The sequence below is a fragment of the Thalassophryne amazonica genome, chromosome 9 (genome assembly GCF_902500255.1).
Source record: "Thalassophryne amazonica chromosome 9, fThaAma1.1, whole genome shotgun sequence".
NCBI classification, from domain to species: domain Eukaryota; kingdom Metazoa; phylum Chordata; class Actinopteri; order Batrachoidiformes; family Batrachoididae; genus Thalassophryne; species Thalassophryne amazonica.
This window is the reverse complement of record NC_047111.1, coordinates 45,156,528-45,177,204: the sequence shown is the minus strand read 5'-3', so window position 1 is coordinate 45,177,204 and position 20,677 is coordinate 45,156,528. Positions and strand designations below refer to the sequence as shown.

Sequence of the window (20,677 nt, the reverse complement as noted above, 5' to 3'; positions counted from 1 at the left end):
TTACATTTGGTCGAGTCACTTTTTTCTGTACGTCTGCTGTAGAGTGGTAAATCCTAAAGCCTGATTTATGCTTCTGCAACTCCATAACTCCATGGTCATGCAGGGAGTTATGGGGCTTTTTATAGATTCATTTGTCAACCTCCAAACCAACGACATGTTACGTACACTTTCCCTCCATGAATTGCAGGTCATTTGAGCATCTTTTCCAACTCAGTGTTGTGAAGTTGGTCATATTTATGAACTTTTCTGCCAAATGTTTCTCTATTTGATCCATGATCCATTTGTAATTGGCGTGCACACTGCAAAAACTTTTAAAATATGATAGAAGAGAAAGGCGTGAAACCGGAAAAGTGACCAGTCACAGCCTTTGCGGTGTCAGTCGTTTTGACCGGGCTACGGAGAGGGTTTGCAGCCACACAGAGGGCTCTGATCTAAAGCGGTTTGGTTCATCACACCCAAGGACCACACTTCTGGATCATGAGGTGCTTAGAACTCTACAACATCAATGAGGAAATAACATCTTTCCTGAGAGCACAAATGAACAAGTGGAACACCACCATCACCCTCAACCACACAGAGGGACAAATAACAATCCCAGACATACGAGTTCAGAGAGGGATATTTCAGGGAGACAGCCTTTCGCCTCTCTTATTCTGCTTAATCATGGACCCGCTCAGCAAAACCCTGAAGGAGCATGACATTGGATATAACTTAAGCAGAAGCAGGAAAAAAAAACAAAACTTGTGAACCATCTGCTGTTCATGGACGATTTGAAACTCTATGCCAACACAAAAAAGGGACTCAGTCACCTCCTGAAAACTGTCCATAAGTTCTCAAAAGACATTGGCATGGAATTTGGACTGGATAAATGCTCAAAATGCACAATGACAAAAGGTAAAAAGACAAAAACCGAAAACATACAATTGGATGAAGGGAACTACATTGAAGATCTGGCCGTAGACTCCACATACAAATACTTGGGAATCGAACAACATAATACAATTGAGCACAAGAAAATGAGAACAAGAATACCTAAACCGCTTAAAAAGATCTGCAAAACACAGTTGACACCAAAAAACAAGATCACAGCCATAAACCAATTTGCAATACCAGTGGTGACCTATGGGTTTGGCATAGTGGACTGGCCACAATGTGAGCTTAATAAGTTGGACACAAAAACCAGGAAGATGCTCACCCTCCACAAAGTCACATACAGAAATCAGTGCATGGACAGAATATATCTCCCTCGCAGAAAAGGCGGTATGGGTCTCACTGAAAACAACAGGGCCTACAGAGCATCGATAATAAGTATTGGACAGTACTTAAAGAGCTCTGAAGAAGAAATCATAAAAAGGGTCGCACAACACCACGAGGCCTTAACCGAATGGACCTCAATCACTAAACTGGCAAAAAACCTTGGCGGAGAACTTCTACAAGAGAGAAAAAGCAACAGTCTCATGCCTGCAACAAAACTTGCAAGACAGACCAGAGACCAATACAGCAAAAGAGAAGGAAAACATCGAGTGGAAAGATGGAAACAGCACAAAAGACGTTTCCAAGAAGAACTCAAGAAGGAATACATCGACAAAGTTGCATCAATGCAGTGGCTAAAAAATGGAAAACTTGGTTTTGATGGAGAAAGAATTCTGATTGGAGCACAAGATCAGGGACTTCTAACAAATGGCTTCAAAAAAATGGCAGGGATCTCACAGAATGATAAATGCCGATTCTGTCATACAGCTGTTGAGAGTGTAAACCATCTAACTTCAGCATGCCAGATCCTCATGGCAGATGGGCATTATACATCCAGACACAACAAGATCTGTCAATATCTCCACTGGAAGGTCTGCAAGGAACTGGAGATGGAAGTCAAAGAACATGTCTGGGAGCACGAGCCAGCACCAGTCTCATCCAACGGAAAAGTAACGGTCTTCTACGACAGAGATCCCAGCAGGAAGACACATTGAAGGAGGTGCAATCAAACCTGATATTGTCATCTGGAACAAGCAAGAGAAAACAGCCAAAATCATTGATGTGACAGTCCCCAATGAGTACGGCCTGAATCGAGCGGAAAGGGGAAAGATCTCGAAATACCAAGACCTGAAAAATGACCTACGAACAACATGGTCATTGAAAGACATCAATATCAGATAGATAGATAGATAGATACTTTATTGATCCCAGAGGGAAATTCAAGGCATCCAGCAGCTGACACATTAGACAAGACACACACATTGCACCAGGCACACAAAATAGGGTTAAGTAAATAAAAGAAAAATGGACTAATCAATAAAAGCTACTAACTAAAAATAAAATTTGTGTGCAAGTGCAGCATCCAGTCTCAGAGAATATGACGGAGGAGTAAATGTAATAGTGCAGTAGTGAGAAGGTAGCACAGATGTAGACAGTACACAATGTGAACAGTGTAGGTTGTGCAAAGAAGTAAGCAGTGTAAACAGTGTTGGTAGTGCAAAAGAAAGCAATAAAAGGTCAAACAGATGTGTCACAGGATTATTTCTTACTGAGATGGGAAGAGTTGAACAGTCTGATGGCCCGAGGGACAAAAGACTTCCTGAATCTGTCCGTGTGGCAGGACTGGGACAGCAGTCTGCCGCTGAATGAGCTCCTCTGCCTGATGATGGCGCTGTGCAGATGGTGCTCAACATTGTCCATGATGGCCAGCAGTTTACAGAGGGTCCTTCTCTCTGCCACTGATGTTAGTGTCTCCAGCTCTGTTCCCAGCACTAAACCAGCTTTCCTCACCAGCCTGTCCAGTCGCCCGGCGTCCCTCCTCTTCATGCTGCTCCCCCAGCAGACCACCACAGAGAAGAGGACACTGGCTACCACAGACTGGTAGAACATTCGCAGGAGTTTATGGCAGATCCTGGAGGACCCTAACCTCCTCAGGAAGTACAGTCTGCTCTGTCCCTTCCTGTAGAGGGTGTCAGTATTGGCTGACCAATCCAACCTATCGTCCATAAGTGTCCCCAGATATTTGTAAGTCTGGCCCACCTCCACATCGACCCCCTCAATGGAGACTGGCTGCAGAGTGGGCCCGGACCTTCTGAAGTCCACTACCATCTCCTTTGTTTTGGCAATGTTAAGCTGCAGGTGGTTTGATTTGCACCACTCCACAAAGTCCTGTATCAGGTCCCTGTACTCTCTTTCCTGTCCCTCTCGCACACATCCCACAATAGCAGTGTCGTCTGAAAACTTCTGCGTGTGGCACGACTCCGAGTTGTAATTGAAGTCTGATGTGTACAGAGTGAACAGAACTGGAGAGAACACAGTTCCTTGTGGTGCTCCAGTGCTGCTGATCACTGTGTCCGAGGTGCAGTTACTTAGTCTGACGTATTGTGGTCTTCCAGTTAGATAATCAGTGATCCAGGTGACCAGATGAGTGTCCACCTCCATCTCCATGAGCTTGTCTCTCAGTAGCAGGGACTGGATGGTGTTGAAGGCACTGGAGAAGTCAAAAAACATGACCCTCACAGCGCTGTTACCCCTGTCCAGATGAGAGTGGGCCCTGTGAAGGAGGTAGAGGATGGCGTCCTCCACTCCCATCTTCTCCCTGTATGCATACTGCAGTGGGTCCTCAGCATGTCTGACCTGAGGTCTGAGGACGCTCAGCAGCAGTCGCTCCATGGTCTTCATCACGTGGGATGTCAAAGCGACTGGCCTGTAGTCATTCAGCTCCTTCGGGTGTGTCTTCTTAGGAACTGGAATGACACAGGATGTCTTCCATGTGACTGGGGCCTTTCTGAGACGCAGGCTCAGGTTGAAAACATGCTGGAGGGGCTCCCCCAGTTGGTTGGCACAGGCCTTAAGCATTCTGGGACACACTTTATCCAGGCCTGCTGCCTTCCTGGGGTGGAGTCTCCTTAGCTCTCTCCTGACCTGGTCTGCCGTGAAGGAGGGAGGACGGTGAGAGTGGGTGCTTGTTCCGGCTGACTGTGACGATGATGATGATGATGGTGGTGAGGATGGTGAGGGTGAGGACGATGGCTGATCCACTGTGGGTTTTGGTGCTGACGGTGATGATGATGATGGTGAGGGTGAGGGCTGATCTGATCTGGGGGTTTTGATGGTGATGAAGTGATAACTGCTGCGGGAGGGGTCCCATCATCCCAGTTGTGGTGGGTGCAACAGGCCTGATGAAGAAGAACCTGAAGAAATACCTTGAGGCAATCCCCGGTCACCCAAGTGCACATGAGGTGCAGCTGTCTGCAATTAAGGGAACGATCACCATCTTGAAGAGAGCCCTCGGATACAATGCCAGATCTGGTTAGGCCTAGGGTGCAACTTTAGACCCCAGGTTTGGGGCCCATTGCATTCTACTAAAAAGACATCAAAGATAAATGAAAAACCAAAGCAACAAGCAGCATTTTGTTGATGATTGCTGGCTTTATATATATATATATATATATTTTTTTTTTTTTTTTTTTTTTTTTTTTTTTTTTTTGTAACCGCAATCCAGCATTAACATGCGCAAATCATCAGACACAACAGGGTTATTCCCATTTTAATCCAATCACATTGTTTGCACGGTTTATTTTTCTGTAAGTTGTCAAAGGGTGTGGTCAGCTCGTCAAAGCTTACCATAGCAACAGCGTCTTCATGCCAAACTGGAAATTCTGTGAGCAGACCCACAGATTTCTCCATCTCATCTGCTGCATTGAGTAATTCTGTATCAGAATCCACATCAATCCTTTCGTATGGTATCTTAAATCCACGCATTTCTGCTTCGTCATTGCTGCACTAGTTTGTCTCGCTCTCAGCTGACAGCACCATTATTGACATCTGCGTAGCAACGTGGTCAGGGCACAGAGTAATCCATCAAATGTGAAACAGTCAAATATTATGCCACCGTCAAGGCGATATTTAATGGTCTGAAATCTCACACAATTAACCAATCAGATTTGCAGAACAAAAGTAATTGGATTAGAATTATCCTCCCACTATCAGACCATTTGTGTTTTAATAATAATAATAATAATTTATACTTTATTCATTCCCTTTGGGAAATTGTCTGTGCATTTAATCCTTCCTCATCACAGACATTTTTCAAAACAAAGTTAATCATTCTCATGAGGAGTCTCGCGACAGCCTTGTGCTGACCTTGAACTATTACGAGGTCTTAAAGATGCAGAAGTAGCAGCACAACAGTTAAATTCAGCTTTAAAATTGAGTCATCAACTAGTTCATTGTACATTTAGAAGGATTCAGACATCCATGCGTCAATGTAGCCTGTATCTATTACTTTAAAATTGCTTATTGATTTGTATTAGTTAATTCATGCACATATAATTTATGTAATTTATTTTGGCACTCTTGTTAATCTAAAACACTGATATTTCACTAAGTCATTTATGTCTAATCTCTGTCAAGCCGGGCGACAGCCTGGCACCAGGAGCGGTTGGACCCGCAATACAGACTCCCAGACTTGACTTAGGTGTAAGAGAAAACGTGGTCTTTATTTCAGGCACAGGTTCGGTACACATGTGGTCAGTCAGCGTGGCAGAGGTACAAACAGGATCAGGCTGAGACGCAGTCATAAACAAGCAGGGTTCAGAGGCACCAGCAAACACCGACATCCGGGATGAGGCATGGTCGAACACAACAGAGCAGGATTCGTAACACGGCGAGACAGAAACCAAGACTATGAAGGACGCTGGAAAGTGTAAAAGACAACAATCTGGAGGTGTGCTGTGAGACTGTAAAGCCCCTTTTACACATAGACGGTAAGAGCTCCCGGAAGCGTCCCGGAAGAATTTTTGGCCGTCTTAAGGATCACACGCCGTTGTTAACGCCGGCACTAGGGGGTGTGGCTTAGTTCCGGCTTTACCGGGAATCGTAGAAAAAATCATTCAACATGTCGAATAATTCCGGGAGCGCTCCCGGAGAATTTGCGTGACGATGGAGACAACGTGAACAATGGCGTTTGATACTTTTTAATCGCCGTTTCATCCTGCCCCTTCCTGTAGTGCCGCAGTTTACACCGCCGAAATTGGCGGCCGGTGTGGTATCCCTAATCAACGGTGTGTAAAACGACGATAGAGCCCACATCGGCGTCCTCAAGGGCTTTTTAACTAGCGACAGAGGCAGACAAAACGGCGGCGCTAGTGGACAGTACGCCGTTCTAAACGCCACCTCCCGGTTAACGGCGTTCCAAACGGCCGATAGGCGACGGTCAATATAAAAACGCTAGCGCACTGCATGCAGGCCTCTCACTCGCAGCCAGCTCCAGATATTTTTGCAGAGATGCTCCATTATGCCTCCTAAAAGAAAATTGGCAGCGGCAAGGACTTACCGAGAGGTCTGGTTCAGAAGCAGAGGGTAGCCCTGTGGTGGAGACGGAGCAACACGTTGAGGAGAAGAAAAGGCTGAGTATGATCTCCCTCCCCCTGCAGTGACAGAGGCATGTATTCCTGCTGCTTCAGCCTGTTATACTCTGGGGGCGGTGCCTATATGCAGAAGTTCCTGGAGTAACGCAGGATTTGCCTGGATAAATCCAGCGGTACACAGGGCATTATCGGAGGCAGCAGAACACCGCCATTTTCACGCGCGTCTTAACCTGCGATTGTAAAGGATAGAACTGTGTATTAACCCCCATTGCCTGACGTGTGGCGGATGCTACGGCATCAAAATGCCACTTTATTCGGCGGATTTAGCGGCGTTTTATCCGCGTATTTGCGGCTAGTACGGTGGTCAAAACGCCGGCGAAATGCTCCGCCCCTTTCCACCACGAAAACAGCCGGAGCTACTGCGAACTTCGGTCTACGTACTACCCACCGACAAAACCGTCTATGTGTAAACCATGCTTAAGGACTTAAGTAACAGGTGCTGCGTGGAGTGAACATAAATAACTGGATGTGAGTGCAATCTAAGAACAAAACTGAAAAGCAAACCAGAGGATTACAAACACAGAAGATAAACTTCATAAAAACTGCTCTGAGAATAATAGAAAATAAAACACTAAGACAAAACTAAATTGGAACAGACTAAGAAACCAAAGTGGCTAAACAAATTAAAAATAAAACAGAAACTGAGATAACAAAACCTGACACTATAGCACAACAGATAATATAACAAATGAGAAGAACTAAATAAACAAGTGGTAAACAATGAAAACACAAACTGGCTGAACAAAACAAGAATGGAACTGGACAATGGTTAAAGTATAAAAGTAGCAAAGAAACAAAGTGACAAAGCAAAATAGAACATAGAAGAAACACATGATGAAAATAAACCACTAATAAATCAAAGCGGGAACAGAAGATGCAGCAAAGAAAGGGGCAAAAAAGGGATCAAAGCCTGGATCAGGGCCGATCATGACAATCTCTACCATGTTTGTTTTAATTGTCTTTTATCTTCCTCCATGTGTAGTACAATTATAAAACCCACTGAGGAAGACTTTTTGAATCAGTGTAAATATGATGAACGTGGAATAGTTTTACTCATATAGGACCTTTCTGAGCTGAGTAGTCACTCATATTTTTTTTCAGTGATGTTAGACTCCAACCTCCAATGCTTCCATCTCTTCCTGCCTGTAGGTACTACCTGAAGAACAACATGGAGACAGAGACGTTGTGTTCAGATGAAGATGCTCAGGACCTCCTCAGGGAGAGCCAGATCTCAATGTTGCAGCTCAGCACCATGGAAGTCGCTGCCCAGCTTTCCATGAGAGATTTTGAACTTTTCAGGAACATCGAGTCAACAGAGTATGTACATTTTTCAAGTTCATGTCAGGAAATCTTAACAAATACCTGTGATTGCACTGCTACTTTATGTGATGGATTTTGTAATCAATATCCAAACAAATGATAAACAAGCAAGTTGAGAGAACAATGAAACAACCACTAGTATATTTGGTTGCTCAGGCTGAATCAAATGTCATGTTGTGTTCAAATATGTTTCCAGATATGCCAGTTTTTTTTTTGTTTGTTTTTTTTTTTTTTTACAGACCTGCTCACCTAGAAACTGTTAGTTCACTTAACTTTGTTGAAACCGATTTACTTAATGCTGCCTTTCTTATGTTAGGTATGTGGACGATCTGTTTAAGCTGGACTCCTCAGGGGGGAGTAGCAATCTAAAACAGTTTGAGGTGGTGATCAACCAGGAGACCTTCTGGGTCGCAACAGAAATCCTGAAGGAACCCAACGCCATGAAGAGGATGAAGACCATCAAACACTTCATCAAGATTGCCCTTCACTGCAGAGAGTGCAAGAACTTCAACTCCATGTTTGCCATCATCAGGTGTGCTGCAAATTGCATGCATATGTGCACATTCTTGTTATGGTACAAAAGCTTGTGTTTCTTTAAGTCTCAGTGCATTTACTTCATCTTGCCTAATGAGTTGTTGCCACATTTTGCACATGACACACGCAAACGTCCATATAAACAAGCCCAGAAAGAATGGCTTAACTTAAGTAGAACCCCTAAATGTGTCAAGTTGAACTAATTTTGTATTGTAGTATTGCTATTGCTACAAACCTAACAAAAAAGTGTACTACAACAGTAATTATGTTAATAAGGAATTACACTTCTTTTCTTCATTGTTGGATCTTGTAACTGCTATAGTTAAAGGGAAAGTTCAGCAGTTTTCAACAAGGGCTATTTTTTGAAATTATGGGCTCCAGATTTTCAGTCAGGACAAAAATTAATTTAGTTGATGCAGTATTGGTTTAGAACACAAATGTAGTCTTGGGTTACCTGGCTGGATAATAAAGTGGCTTGTGGGGCAGGCTAAAAACTGTTTCTTGTCACCACTGAACAAGAAAAAATGACATTAGAAGTGTTTGGTAGCATGGAAACTGCCCCTACAGAGGTAAATATGCACATGGTTATTTCATTAAATGTAAAGAAACGTTTTAAAACGTTACCACTTACCTTAGCCTCATAGGTGTCAGATGGCGCTGCACTCAACTGAAACATTAAAAGGCAATTGCAGATGAAGGGCCTGTTCTGTGAAGTCATACCCTTTAAAATTTTTGCCAGTGCTTTGATTAACTTAATTTTTGTCCTGATTGAAAACATGAACCCTACAACTTCAAGAAATTGAGCCCAGGTTGAAAATGTTGAATGTCCCCTTTAATGAAGTTAAATCTTTGTAAATCATTGTTGGATCAACATATCAATTTATAAGATGATGTCAAACTATTAAAATACAGTCTCAGTTTTACTATACAGCAATAACCTTGTAATAATCTTCAATTTTACCTAATTCATTTTCATGCAACTGTAAGACAGGGGTGCAGAAGTGTCTTGATTTTAAGAGATATTGCAATTAATGATTCAGCATTGATGCAATGACACAATATTTGAAACATTATTACATGGGTAAAAAACTAAATCAGCCCAATGCTAATATAAGTATCTAACCCAAAAACACATTTCATTGTAATCAGAAATGTTTTTAAACAAATTGTAGTTGTGGATGAGTTTGCTCTTCTTGTCTGCTGAGCTCCTACTCTCACTACTTCTCTGACAGACACTCCAGATGTGTGATCTCTGTGCGTAATGTACTTTCACTGGCACAACATAGTGCACTAGTTTGTGTTTGAGTCAGTATGTTGCTCTGATCAATTCAATTTCAATTCAATTTTATTTATATAGCGCCAAATCACAACAAACAGTTGCCCCAAGGCGCTTTATATTGTAAGGCAAGGCCATACAATAATTACGTAAAAACCCCAAAGGTCAAAACGACCCCCTGTGAGCAAGCACTTGGCGACAGTGGGAAGGAAAAAACTCCCTTTTAACAGGAAGAAACCTCCAGCAGAACCAGTCTCAGGGAGGGGCAGTATTCTGCTGGGACTGGTTGGGGCTGAGGGAGAGAACCAGGAAAAAGACATGCTGTGGAGGGGAGCAGAGATCAATCACTAATGATTAAATGCAGAGTGGTGCATACAGAGCAAAAAGAGAAAGAAACACTCAGTGCATTATGGGAACCCCCCAGCAGTCTAAGTCTATAGCAGCATAATTAAGGGATGGTTCAGGGTCACCTGATCCAGCCCTAACTATAAGCTTTAGCAAAAAGGAAAGTTTTAAGCCTAATCTTAAAAGTAGAGAGGGTGTCTGTCTCCCTGATCCGAATTGGGAGCTGGTTCCACAGGAGAGGAGCCTGAAAGCTGAAGGCTCTGCCTCCCATTCTACTCTTACAAACCTTAGGAACTACAAGTAAGCCTGCAGTCTGAGAGCGAAGCGCTCTATTGGGGTGATATGGTACTATGAGGTCCCTAAGATAAGAAGGGACATGATTATTCAAAACCTTATAAGTAAGAAGAAGAATTTTAAATTCTATTCTAGAATTAACAGGAAGCCAATGAAGAGAGGCCAATATGGGTGAGATATGCTCTCGCCTTCTAGTCCCCGTCAGTACTCTAGCTGCAGCATTTTGAATTAACTGAAGGCTTTTCAGGGAACTTTTAGGACAACCTGATAATAATGAATTACAATAGTCCAGCCTAGAGGAAATAAATGCATGAATTAGTTTTTCAGCATCACTTGAGACAAGACCTTTCTAATTTTAGAGATATTGCGTAAATGCAAAAAAGCAGTCTTACATATTTGTTTAATATGCGCTTTGAATGACATATCCTGATCAAAAATGACTCCAAGATTTCTCACAGTATTACTAGAGGTCAGGGTAATGCCATCCAGAGTAAGGATCTGGTTAGACACCATGTTTCTAAGATTTGTGGGGCCAAGTACAATAACTTCAGTTTTATCTGAGTTTAAAAGCAGGAAATTAGAGGTCATCCATGTCCTTATGTCTGTAAGACAATCCTGCAGTTTAGCTAATTGGTGTGTGTCCTCTGGCTTCATGGATAGATAAAGCTGGGTATCATCTGCATAACAATGAAAATTTAAGCAATGCCGTCTAATAATACTGCCTAAGGGAAGCATGTATAAAGTGAATAAAATTGGTCCTAGCACCGAACCTTGTGGAACTCCATAATTAACCTTAGTCTGTGAAGAAGATTCCCCATTTACATGAACAAATTGTAATCTATTAGATAAATATGATTCAAACCACCGCAGCGCAGTGCCTTTAATACCTATTTTTCACAAAAAAAAATGTGAAGAATTTCATCTCTGTATTTCATTATGTGTGTGTGAGGCAGTAAATTATTTATTTATGATTTTTTTGTTATGTAGTAAAGTAAATATGTTTAATTTTAACTTTTTTTATTCATGAGTTTATTACTGAGGTGACTTTATCATTGCTAGCCACAAATGGACTCATCATAGTTGGCTGCTTTCCTCTTTTGTCCATTGCCAGATATTTAAAAACATCTTCAAACTGAAATATAGTAAGATATTTTATCTGTAATTGCTAAATCACACTACGTACAAGCTGAAGAGATGCTAGAAAATAATAGAAAAAATGAAGAGGACACAAACTCAACACAGCAGAGTGTAGCTAATGAAATAATCTATCAATAATTGTGTCTTTGCTAAAAATAAAAAAAAAAAGTAAAATGTAATTACATTTAACAATAGAAATACAGAACCAAGAAATGGGAGCCAGTGGTGGTCAGATAGCATTAAAGGGGAAGAGAGGACACGTGGCAGACAAATGTTGATGAATTTGGTTTTCAGTGACACATCTTCAGTTGAGCGGGAAAGGTGTGATAGATATCAAACTTCCTGATGTGCACGGCAAATGAATTCCAGTTTTGATTCTTTGACTAAAAGCATTTTGTTTTCTGATGGGAATGGAGCTGTCTTCTCGCCGTGTACGTCTGGTAAACTGACTGATGTGTGTTTTTGAGTGATGAATGCCGGCAGAACTGAAACACAGTGTTATGGAAGTTTTTTTTTTTTTTTTTTTAAACCAAGACAGAAATTTCTATATTTTTGCAGATACTCCCAAGTGAACATATGATTTTCTCAGACATGACAGTAATGGAAGTTGTTTTTTGTTTCATATTTAGGAAATTGATGCTCTGCTTACAAAGGTTTTAACTGGTTTCAACATTGTATTGATTTGTGTCCTGTCCAACTGTCCAAACAGTTTTTAAAGTGTGAAATGTCACAGCATTCATGTATGTAATGGGTGTTTCAAGGGTTGGACCATTTTGTTTCATCCCAAATGGCAAAATGTTTTAAACGTTACCCTTATGTTCTCATGTTTGTATATAAGGGAGTTGGCGGTGGTGGTGGTGATGGTGGGGGGGGAATATAAGAATCTGGCCGTTTGTTTGTTTTTTTTTTTTCTGTTAATGAAACTTCACACACTGATATCATTCCATGCAAAAATGACATTAAGGAAGAATAATTCCCTTCACCCCTCGTTTTAACCTCTAGAACATCACCTCCTTATTTTAATTCAGATATTTTATCACAACAGATTTAATACCACTTTAATATATACAACCCCTGGCAAAAATTATGGAATCACCGGCCTCGGAGGATGTTCATTCAGTTGTTTAATTTTGCTTTAAGAAACACTATAAGAAATCAAGAAAAAAAATTGTGGCAGTCAGTAACGGTTACTTTTTAGACCAAGCAGAGGGAAAAAATATGGACTCACTCAATTCTGAGGAATAAATTATGGACTCACCCTGTAAATTTTCATCCCCAAAACTAACACCTGCATCAAATCAGATCTGCTCGTTAGATTGCATCTAAAAAGGATTGATCACACCTTGGAGAGCTGTTGCACCAAGTGACCAAGACTGACATGAATCATGGCTCCAACACGAGAGATGTCAATTGAAACAAAGGAGAGGATTATCAAACTCTTAAAAGAGGGTAATCATCACACAATGTTGCAAAAGATGTTGGTTGTTCACAGTCAGCTGTGTCTAAACTCTGGATCAAATACAAACAACATGGGAAGGTTGTTAAAGGCAAACATACTGGTAGACCAAGGAAGACATCAAAGCGTCAAGACAGAAAAGTTAAAGCAATATGTCTCAAAAATTGAAAATGCACAACAAAACAAATGAGGAACGAATGGGAGGAAACTGGAGTCAACATCTGTGACCGAACTGTAAGAAACCACCTAAAGGAAATGGGATTTACATACAGAAAAGCTAAACGAAAGCCATCATTAACACCTAAACAGAAAAAAACAAGGTTACAATGGGCTAAGGAAAAGCAATCGTGGACTGTGGATGACTGGATGAAAGTCATATTCAATGATGAATCTCGAATCTGCATTGGGCAAGGTGATGATGCTGGAACTTTTGTTTAGTGCCATTCCAATGAGATTTATAAAGATGACTGCCTGAAGAGAACATGTAAATTTCCACAGTCATTGATGATATGGCGCTGCATGTCAGGTAAAGGCACTGGGGAGTTGGCTGTCATTACATCATCAATAAATGCACAAGTTTACGTTGATATTTTGGACACTTTTCTTATCCCATCAATTGAAAAGATGTTTGGGGATGATTAAATCATTTTTCAAGATGATAATGCATCTTGCCATAGAGCAAAAACTGTGAAAACATTCCTTGCAAAAAGACACATAGGGTCAGTGTCATGGCCTGCAAATAGTCCGGATCTTAATCCAATTGAAAATCTTTGGTGGAAGTTGAAGAAAATGGTCCATGATAAGGCTCCAACCTGCAAAGCTGATCTGGCAACAGCAATCAGAGAAAGTTGGAGCCAGATTGATGAAGAGTACTGTTTATCACTCATTAAGTCCATGCCTCAGAGACGGCAAGCTGTTATAAAAGGTGGTGCAACAAAATACTAGTGATGTGTTGGAGCGTTCTTTTGTTTTTCATGATTCCATAATTTTTTCCTCAGAATAGAGTGATTCCATATTTTTTTTCCTTCTGCTTGGTCTAAAAAAGTAACCGTTACTGACTGCCACATTTTTTTTCCCCTGATTTCTTACAGTGTTTCTTAAAGCCAGAAAGTTGCCATTTGAAATGGCTTTAGTTTTGTGTCATGTCTGTGATCTGCTTTTTTTTCTACAAAATTAAACAACTGAATGAACATCCTCTGAGGCCGGTGATTCCATAATTTTTGCCAGGGGTTGTACTCGCATACAGAGCGGGAGTGCACAAATATCATTTTGTGAGCCCAGTCACAGATCTCTGGTTACATATTGAATCTTTTATACTTATGTATCATAAATGATACACAGCATTTTTGAGCGATAAACAGACTGATGTTTTGTGTTAAACTTTGGTTTTGTTTCTGATACTCAGCTGTAATCTGTCCTGTTGTTGTTACCTGGGGTCATGTAGGACAGAGATGTCATCTACTGTGGTTTTCACCAACTGTTTAAGAACTCTGCAGTATTGTAATCTTTTGCTCTCTGCTGCAACAGCCACTTTAGAACATAAGTGTCTGACCTCCACATCCCTTAACATTCCTCCTCACAGCAGGTTGTCTTTGCACATATGGCTCTCTGATTCATAGCTTGCTCCTGGTACGTGCCTGTGTGGAGCAAGAGATCCAGATCAGACAGAGGATAAAAGAAAATAAATAAAAAATATATATATCTTTGGCTGGGAACTTACCAGAGTTGAAGTGATTAAATGAAATTGAATTTGATTATATTATATTAGATTAAAGGGTATTTCATTTTGGATTAGATTAGATTAAATTGATTTTTGTTTGGATTTGATTAGACTAGATTAAATGATTAAACTTGATTAAACTTTGATTAAACTTTATTCGCGATATGTATATGCATATGTGAATGATGAAATATGTGAAGAAGTTAACACAGATTTTTCATTTTGAAACATTATTTATAAGGTAAACTATATGTACACTGTACAAGAAGTCAGGCATATTTACATTTAGTTTTCAGTATCATCAGATACATAACAATGGACACTTAAACAACTACTAAACGTGGAGTCTTCAATCATTATCACCATCACGATCAGTCTTCATCAACATGAAACGTCAGATATATAACACAATCAGAGTGTCTCACTCAACCAGTTCACAACTGACATCTAGTAAGCAAGGGAGTCTTTGATCATAATCCATCATAATACAGTCTTCAGTCACCACTAATACAGTGTCTCACTCAACCAGTTCACAACCTAAGCATCACTTCTTCACACACCTAACCTCCTTCCAGTTGCACTTGCCAAACATAAGTGCTTTTAAGACAGAGTCACTGAGGTGGCACCTCTCAGGCCTGAAGATCTTCCCCGCCACTGAAAAAACCCTCTCCACTGGAGCTGATGTGGCAGGGATGCACAGGTATCACTGGGCTACCTTGGCCAGGTGTAGATACCTGCCCTCGTTGACCTTCCAGTAGGAGAGTGAATCCTTGTCCATGCACCACAGGGGTTCATGCAAGTAGTCCATGACTTCTTGGTGGGCTAGGGAGACATCAGGGGAGGTGGGCTGGACCTCCTTTGTTGAGTTTGTCATGCATGTTTACATTTGAAGGGTGAGTTAAGTGGCCTCTTTTGTTCTTTAATAACTGATGCTTGTATGGCACTTGTATCATCACCCTAACATTGTGATATTGTTTGGAGATAGGAATGGATAAGCTGAATAGATTGTTTTGCTGGGTAGATGGGAGGGAGAGAGGTGCTTTCTTTGTTGCAAGAAGATAGGTGGAAAGATGGTATTGTCCTCAATTGAGATTTGTTTACATGGTAATTGTGCTCTCACCCTGTTTTGAGAAACCTGCAAGGGTTGGCTTTGTTGTGTGAAGGGACTGAGATGTGACAAGTTTGCTTGAATTGAGCTGACTTTGTACCAACTTGTATATAGAAGGCACTTTTGTAAGATTGTGAATTTTAATCAAAATTTAATCCAATTTTATCAAAAAATTTGGATTAAATGGAAAAATTTTGGATTAGATTAGATTAAAACATATGAAAAAACAGATTACATTAAATAATATAATCGTAATCTAATCTACGAATAAATTGACTTCAACTCTGGTACTCGCAAGGACCGCACGATAAGATGCATATTGCAGTATATGAGCAAAAACACTGTTATATTCTGATACATTGCATATGGATCGATGCACTGCAATGCAATACTCTAATTAATTAATTTGTTGCAAATTTATAGACAGAGCTAAGAATAAAACTTGTGTTCCACCCGGGTCGTCTAATATTCACATCATATTGTATTAGTAATGCTGTAGACAAATTGATTCAAACCTGTTTTATTTAATATTTCAGTTCATGTTTCTTGCAGTGGTATTTGCATTGCAGGAGGGTCACAGGATGTTCAAAAGAATCTGACATCTACTTTGCAGATTTTGACACCTATTAGCATAATAAAATTTGGAATGTATAATCCTGGTCACTTTGTCAAGTGTTGGGAATTCCTTCTTCATGTAACATGATGAAGCTCCATAATGTTTATTGGATCAAAATCATTAATTGCTGTTTGGGTTTTAAAGCCAAAATGCACCCACAAGGTGGCTTTCAAAGATGAAAGCCCTCTGCATATTTTCCATCATTCTTGTTTCTAGAATAACTGTGAATTGGATAAGTAAACAACTTACTAACCCTTCAGCAACATCAAAGGTGCAGAAGTATTGGTGATCACAGGGATTTGGGGGGAAATTTAAGGACATTTTAAATGTTTTCTGTATCATTATGAGGAGCAGGAAAATTGATACATTGTCATGGAAGAAAATGCAATATGCAGCTGTATCTTTTTCCTTGTTGTTCGGTTTGTTTGCAAAGCCCTAATTTTGTGCGTATCATAATTACCATCTATCTCAGTGAGACTGCTTTACATTACCTCAAGAGGTCTTGGGTCTAGAAAATGCAAACTGTGCTATTTGAAGTTGTCTGTCTGAAAAAAGTACAACTGTTGCACGTTAGTAGGGGAAGAAGACTTGACTAGTTTTAAAGAAAATAAAAGTAGCATTTGTTGTTCTTGACTTTTTTCTTTTTCTCCATCCTCATTTCTCCCTTTGTCCCCTTTCCCCACTCACATCTGTCATATCTGTCTCCTTACCTGTACTTATTTCATTCCCCTAAAAAGTGGTTTGAACTTAGCACCTGTGGCTCGTCTGCGAAGCTCGTGGGACAAATTGCCCAGCAAGTATGAGAAGCTGTTTGGAGACCTGCAGGATGTTTTTGACCCATCCAGGAACATGGCCAAATACCGCAATGTCCTGAGCAGCCAGAGCATGCAGCCTCCTATTATCCCATTGTTTCCAGTGGTCAAGAAGGACCTCACCTTCTTACATGAAGGTAGGTTGGTTTGTGGAGGAGGGATAAGGTTTCTTAGCATATCTTTTTTTGTATAGAAGTACTGCTAAAATGTTGTTTACGCTCTGTTTCTCCCTGAATGAAATCCAAGTAATAATTATCAGATGTGGATTTGTGGTTTGCCATCTTGTTGCTCATACATTTTCTTGGCAGCATCCTCTTGACCCCATTCGGAAATTACCTATTTTGGTGGCCAGATAAACCTTCAAACCACTAGATGGCACAAACCAACCTAACTCTTTCATAATTCCAAACTTGCATACTGTAAATACAGAGGTTAAACATTACGCAGGGCATCAAGCTGAAAAATGTTTGACATCCTTAAATGATGAGCCCAATCCAGTAAATTTAAGAAAATGTTTGGTGTACACCATAAGCAACATGTAGGGGCACCGCCTGTCCTTTGTGACAAATGTACAAGGGCGTGTAGGTCAAGGGCAAACACTGTTTATAAAAAGATAGCTCAAAACAAGCAGAAGGGTCTGTTAAAGATGAGGAAATCAACAAGAACTGGAAACAGAAGAGAGGTGGTATGTTTGAGAAAGAGGTTGACAATGACGTTGTTGTGTACCCAAATGTTAATTTGGACGGGGCGGTAAGAATTGCAAAGCCATAATGCATTGATAATGGACTGACAGATCAGAGTCTGCATGACAACAAGAGTATACAAAGCAGTGTCCTGGGTAAAGTGGTGGAGATTAAACAAGGTTTTAAAGTATAGGTAAAAGAAAAATGGTTGAAATGCAGGGAGTCAAGTGACACACCTTGCTGCATCCCCAACACCATGGGACTGCCTTGGGTCCTGCATGGCAACCACTCTGAGCAGACCATGCCCACATCTCTAAAATTACCACCTATTTATGACCTTGGGGAGGGCAGGCAAAATATAGAGGAGACATTGGTATTTGAGAAAATTTATGAAAATTTGGAAGACAGGTGAAAGAACATTCTTAGAATAGTAAAGAGTAGAGCTGAGGTGTAGAAGGATTTTGGTAATATAACACACATGCCTGAGATGTACTTTTGAGTGAGCATCAGAGGAAAGTAGATTGAAGGGTTACTTTGCTAGGCTGCTGACTGAAGGAAAATCTGAAGGTGGTAGAAGAATAAGGAAAAGGTAAAAGAGGTAATGGAGTAGAAATACATCTGCACTGGATGAAATATCAGTGGTAGTGTGAAAGAGTGTTAAATACATTATGAAATGTAATGAAGAGGCTCTGTGAGCATGTAGAAATGTCTGATAAATGGAAGAATACCACAACTGTGTGCATCTGTAAGGAGACAAGTCTTTCAGGAATCTGGAAAGTAGGCAAAGAGATCAAACCGATGTGAACATCTTAACCATCATAGGTGAGGAGCAGTTCAGTTTCAAGGAGAAGAATAACTGATGCTGTGTTCACTTTAAGGCAGTTCTTTGACAAATAGAAAGGTTTGAAGTGAGCTTTTATTGATCTAGAGGGTCAGAGCAGTACCACAGAAGTATGTAGGGATTGTTCAGAACAATTAATAAGGAGGACCTGGGTTAAACACATTATCAGAGTAACAGACAGTAGTCCAGTTAGTCATTTTGCATTAAAAGATCTCTTGAGTCCATACTTTTTTGAGAGGAATCTTAAGGAATTAAATGCTCCAGAAGATAGCATTGAAGATGGAAAGGCTATTTGAGTCTTAGTGAAGGTTCAGTTTTAGGCTTGGACTGGTTTGTATTGGAAAAACATGAAAAGGTTTAAGAACCACAGACCTCTGAAGGTCTGTGGTTCTTCGGCTCTTTGGGTATAGCTGGAATGACTTTTTTTTAAACAGTTGCTGAGGGAAATTCAGACAGAGTGTACTACTTGCATTGTGAGAGATAAGCTACAGTATTATGGCCTTGTGGTGAGTTTCTGCATGCATCCAGCATGCACATCCCTTAGTGTTGATGACCCAAACAGCTGGAAAAGGTCAAGGGAACCGTCACGCATAATTGGCTGTGGAAAATAGATGGCGACATTTGAGAGATGGAGATGGACCGGTTGCCTACTTGGATGGGTGCCAACCAGGACCCAAGAGGGTTCCGTACTGTGGCACATGCTTCCAAACCTGACATGACCTATGGTATGTAAATTTGGGCAATTGGTTAGGCATGAGCTAGCAAGAGATTTTGTCAGTATAACATAGGAGCTAATTTTTAAAGCAAAAAACACTAAAAAGCCATGCAAATATGTAGCTTTGATGCAAAAAAAAAAAAAAAGGAAAGGGGTTTAATTGGTTGTCATTGCTGTAACCAAATTAAATTTACCCAGACACGTGACTAAAAAAATTATGACAGAGTTCCTAGCAGAGGCTTATCCACAGAAGCCATTTCCAAAGGTCATCTTAGTTTAGTGTTTTCTATTTCCTGTGTGCCTTGACAAATGTCCACCAAGACTTTTATTTCTGTAACATGTTCTTCATCTTTCCATTTGAACTTCTTTTTCTGGCTGTTAACAATTTTAAAGATTTTTTTCTTAATTGTTTCTGCTGAAAGGAATTTTCAGAGTGCAAGCTAAAACACCAAATTGATATTGTAAGACAAGCGAGTGTGCCCAAATAAAGCCCCATTTCCACTTTATGGATCCTGGAAGCTCACAACCTGTAACTGGGACATCGCAGCGTGCACGATTACGACTGCCCAAAAATGTGATGTAGCCTGCAGTTTCATGATGTAACATCTTGGACTTGTTCAAAAACAGCCGTAGCCTAACTGTAACATAACCATAGTATAAATTTAGCACCACTTTGCTGCTTCTTGAAAACCTCTTGGTGATGTCACAGTTTATATGAACTGCATGTAAATGCAAGGGATCACCAAAGTATGACAAAGTTTGTTATGGAAGAAAAAAGTTTTTGGACATCTTTAAATTGCACCCATGGTTAAAACAATGGCTCATCACAGACACCCTCCCTGACCCACTAAGGTTTTCCAAGGTATGGACAAGGTTTCAAGGTGTGAGCTTCTAGAATACATATCCATGAAAGTGAAAATGAGGTTTCAAGCTGCTTTTACTTCGAACACATAATTTCAGAGTGTTTCATCTTAAAATATCTGTCAGATAGCGTTCATAAGCTTTCTGCTCACATTTTATCTGATTGTGTTCTTGTGTTTGTCCTGTCAGGCAATGACTCCAGCGTTGACGGCCTTGTGAACTTTGAGAAGCTAAGGATGATCGCCAAGGAGATCAGACATGTGGTGCGGATGACTTCAGCTAACATGGACCCTGCTGTCATGTTCCGGCAGAGGTTGGTCATCCTGAAATCAAAAAACAGTCTTATTATGTCTTAACATGGGCTTAAACAAAAAAAAAACTATATTCTGGTGGAGCTGCTTTCACAAAAGAGTGCTTGTTGTGTAATAAGTATATGTGAAAATTAAGAGATCTTCTGAGCAATTTCAGTGTAGGTTGTTTAACAGGGTAACGGTAGCTGAAAGATCAGACATAAACTTTAATGACACAAAATACATTTCATTTTCACAGTGGAAG

The 20,677-nt window shown here is 40.5% G+C and overlaps 1 protein-coding gene across 1 annotated transcript in view; it reads left to right on the top strand.

Annotated features, from left to right (window-relative positions):
- The window catches only part of rapgef6 (Rap guanine nucleotide exchange factor (GEF) 6), a 217,466-nt gene that overhangs the window by 169,487 nt on the left and 27,302 nt on the right, over positions 1-20,677 (top strand). The window contains 4 exon segments of the mRNA XM_034177980.1: positions 7,554-7,721; positions 8,041-8,256; positions 16,948-17,159; positions 20,312-20,435. Coding sequence (XP_034033871.1) covers positions 7,554-7,721; positions 8,041-8,256; positions 16,948-17,159; positions 20,312-20,435 — 720 coding nt within the window.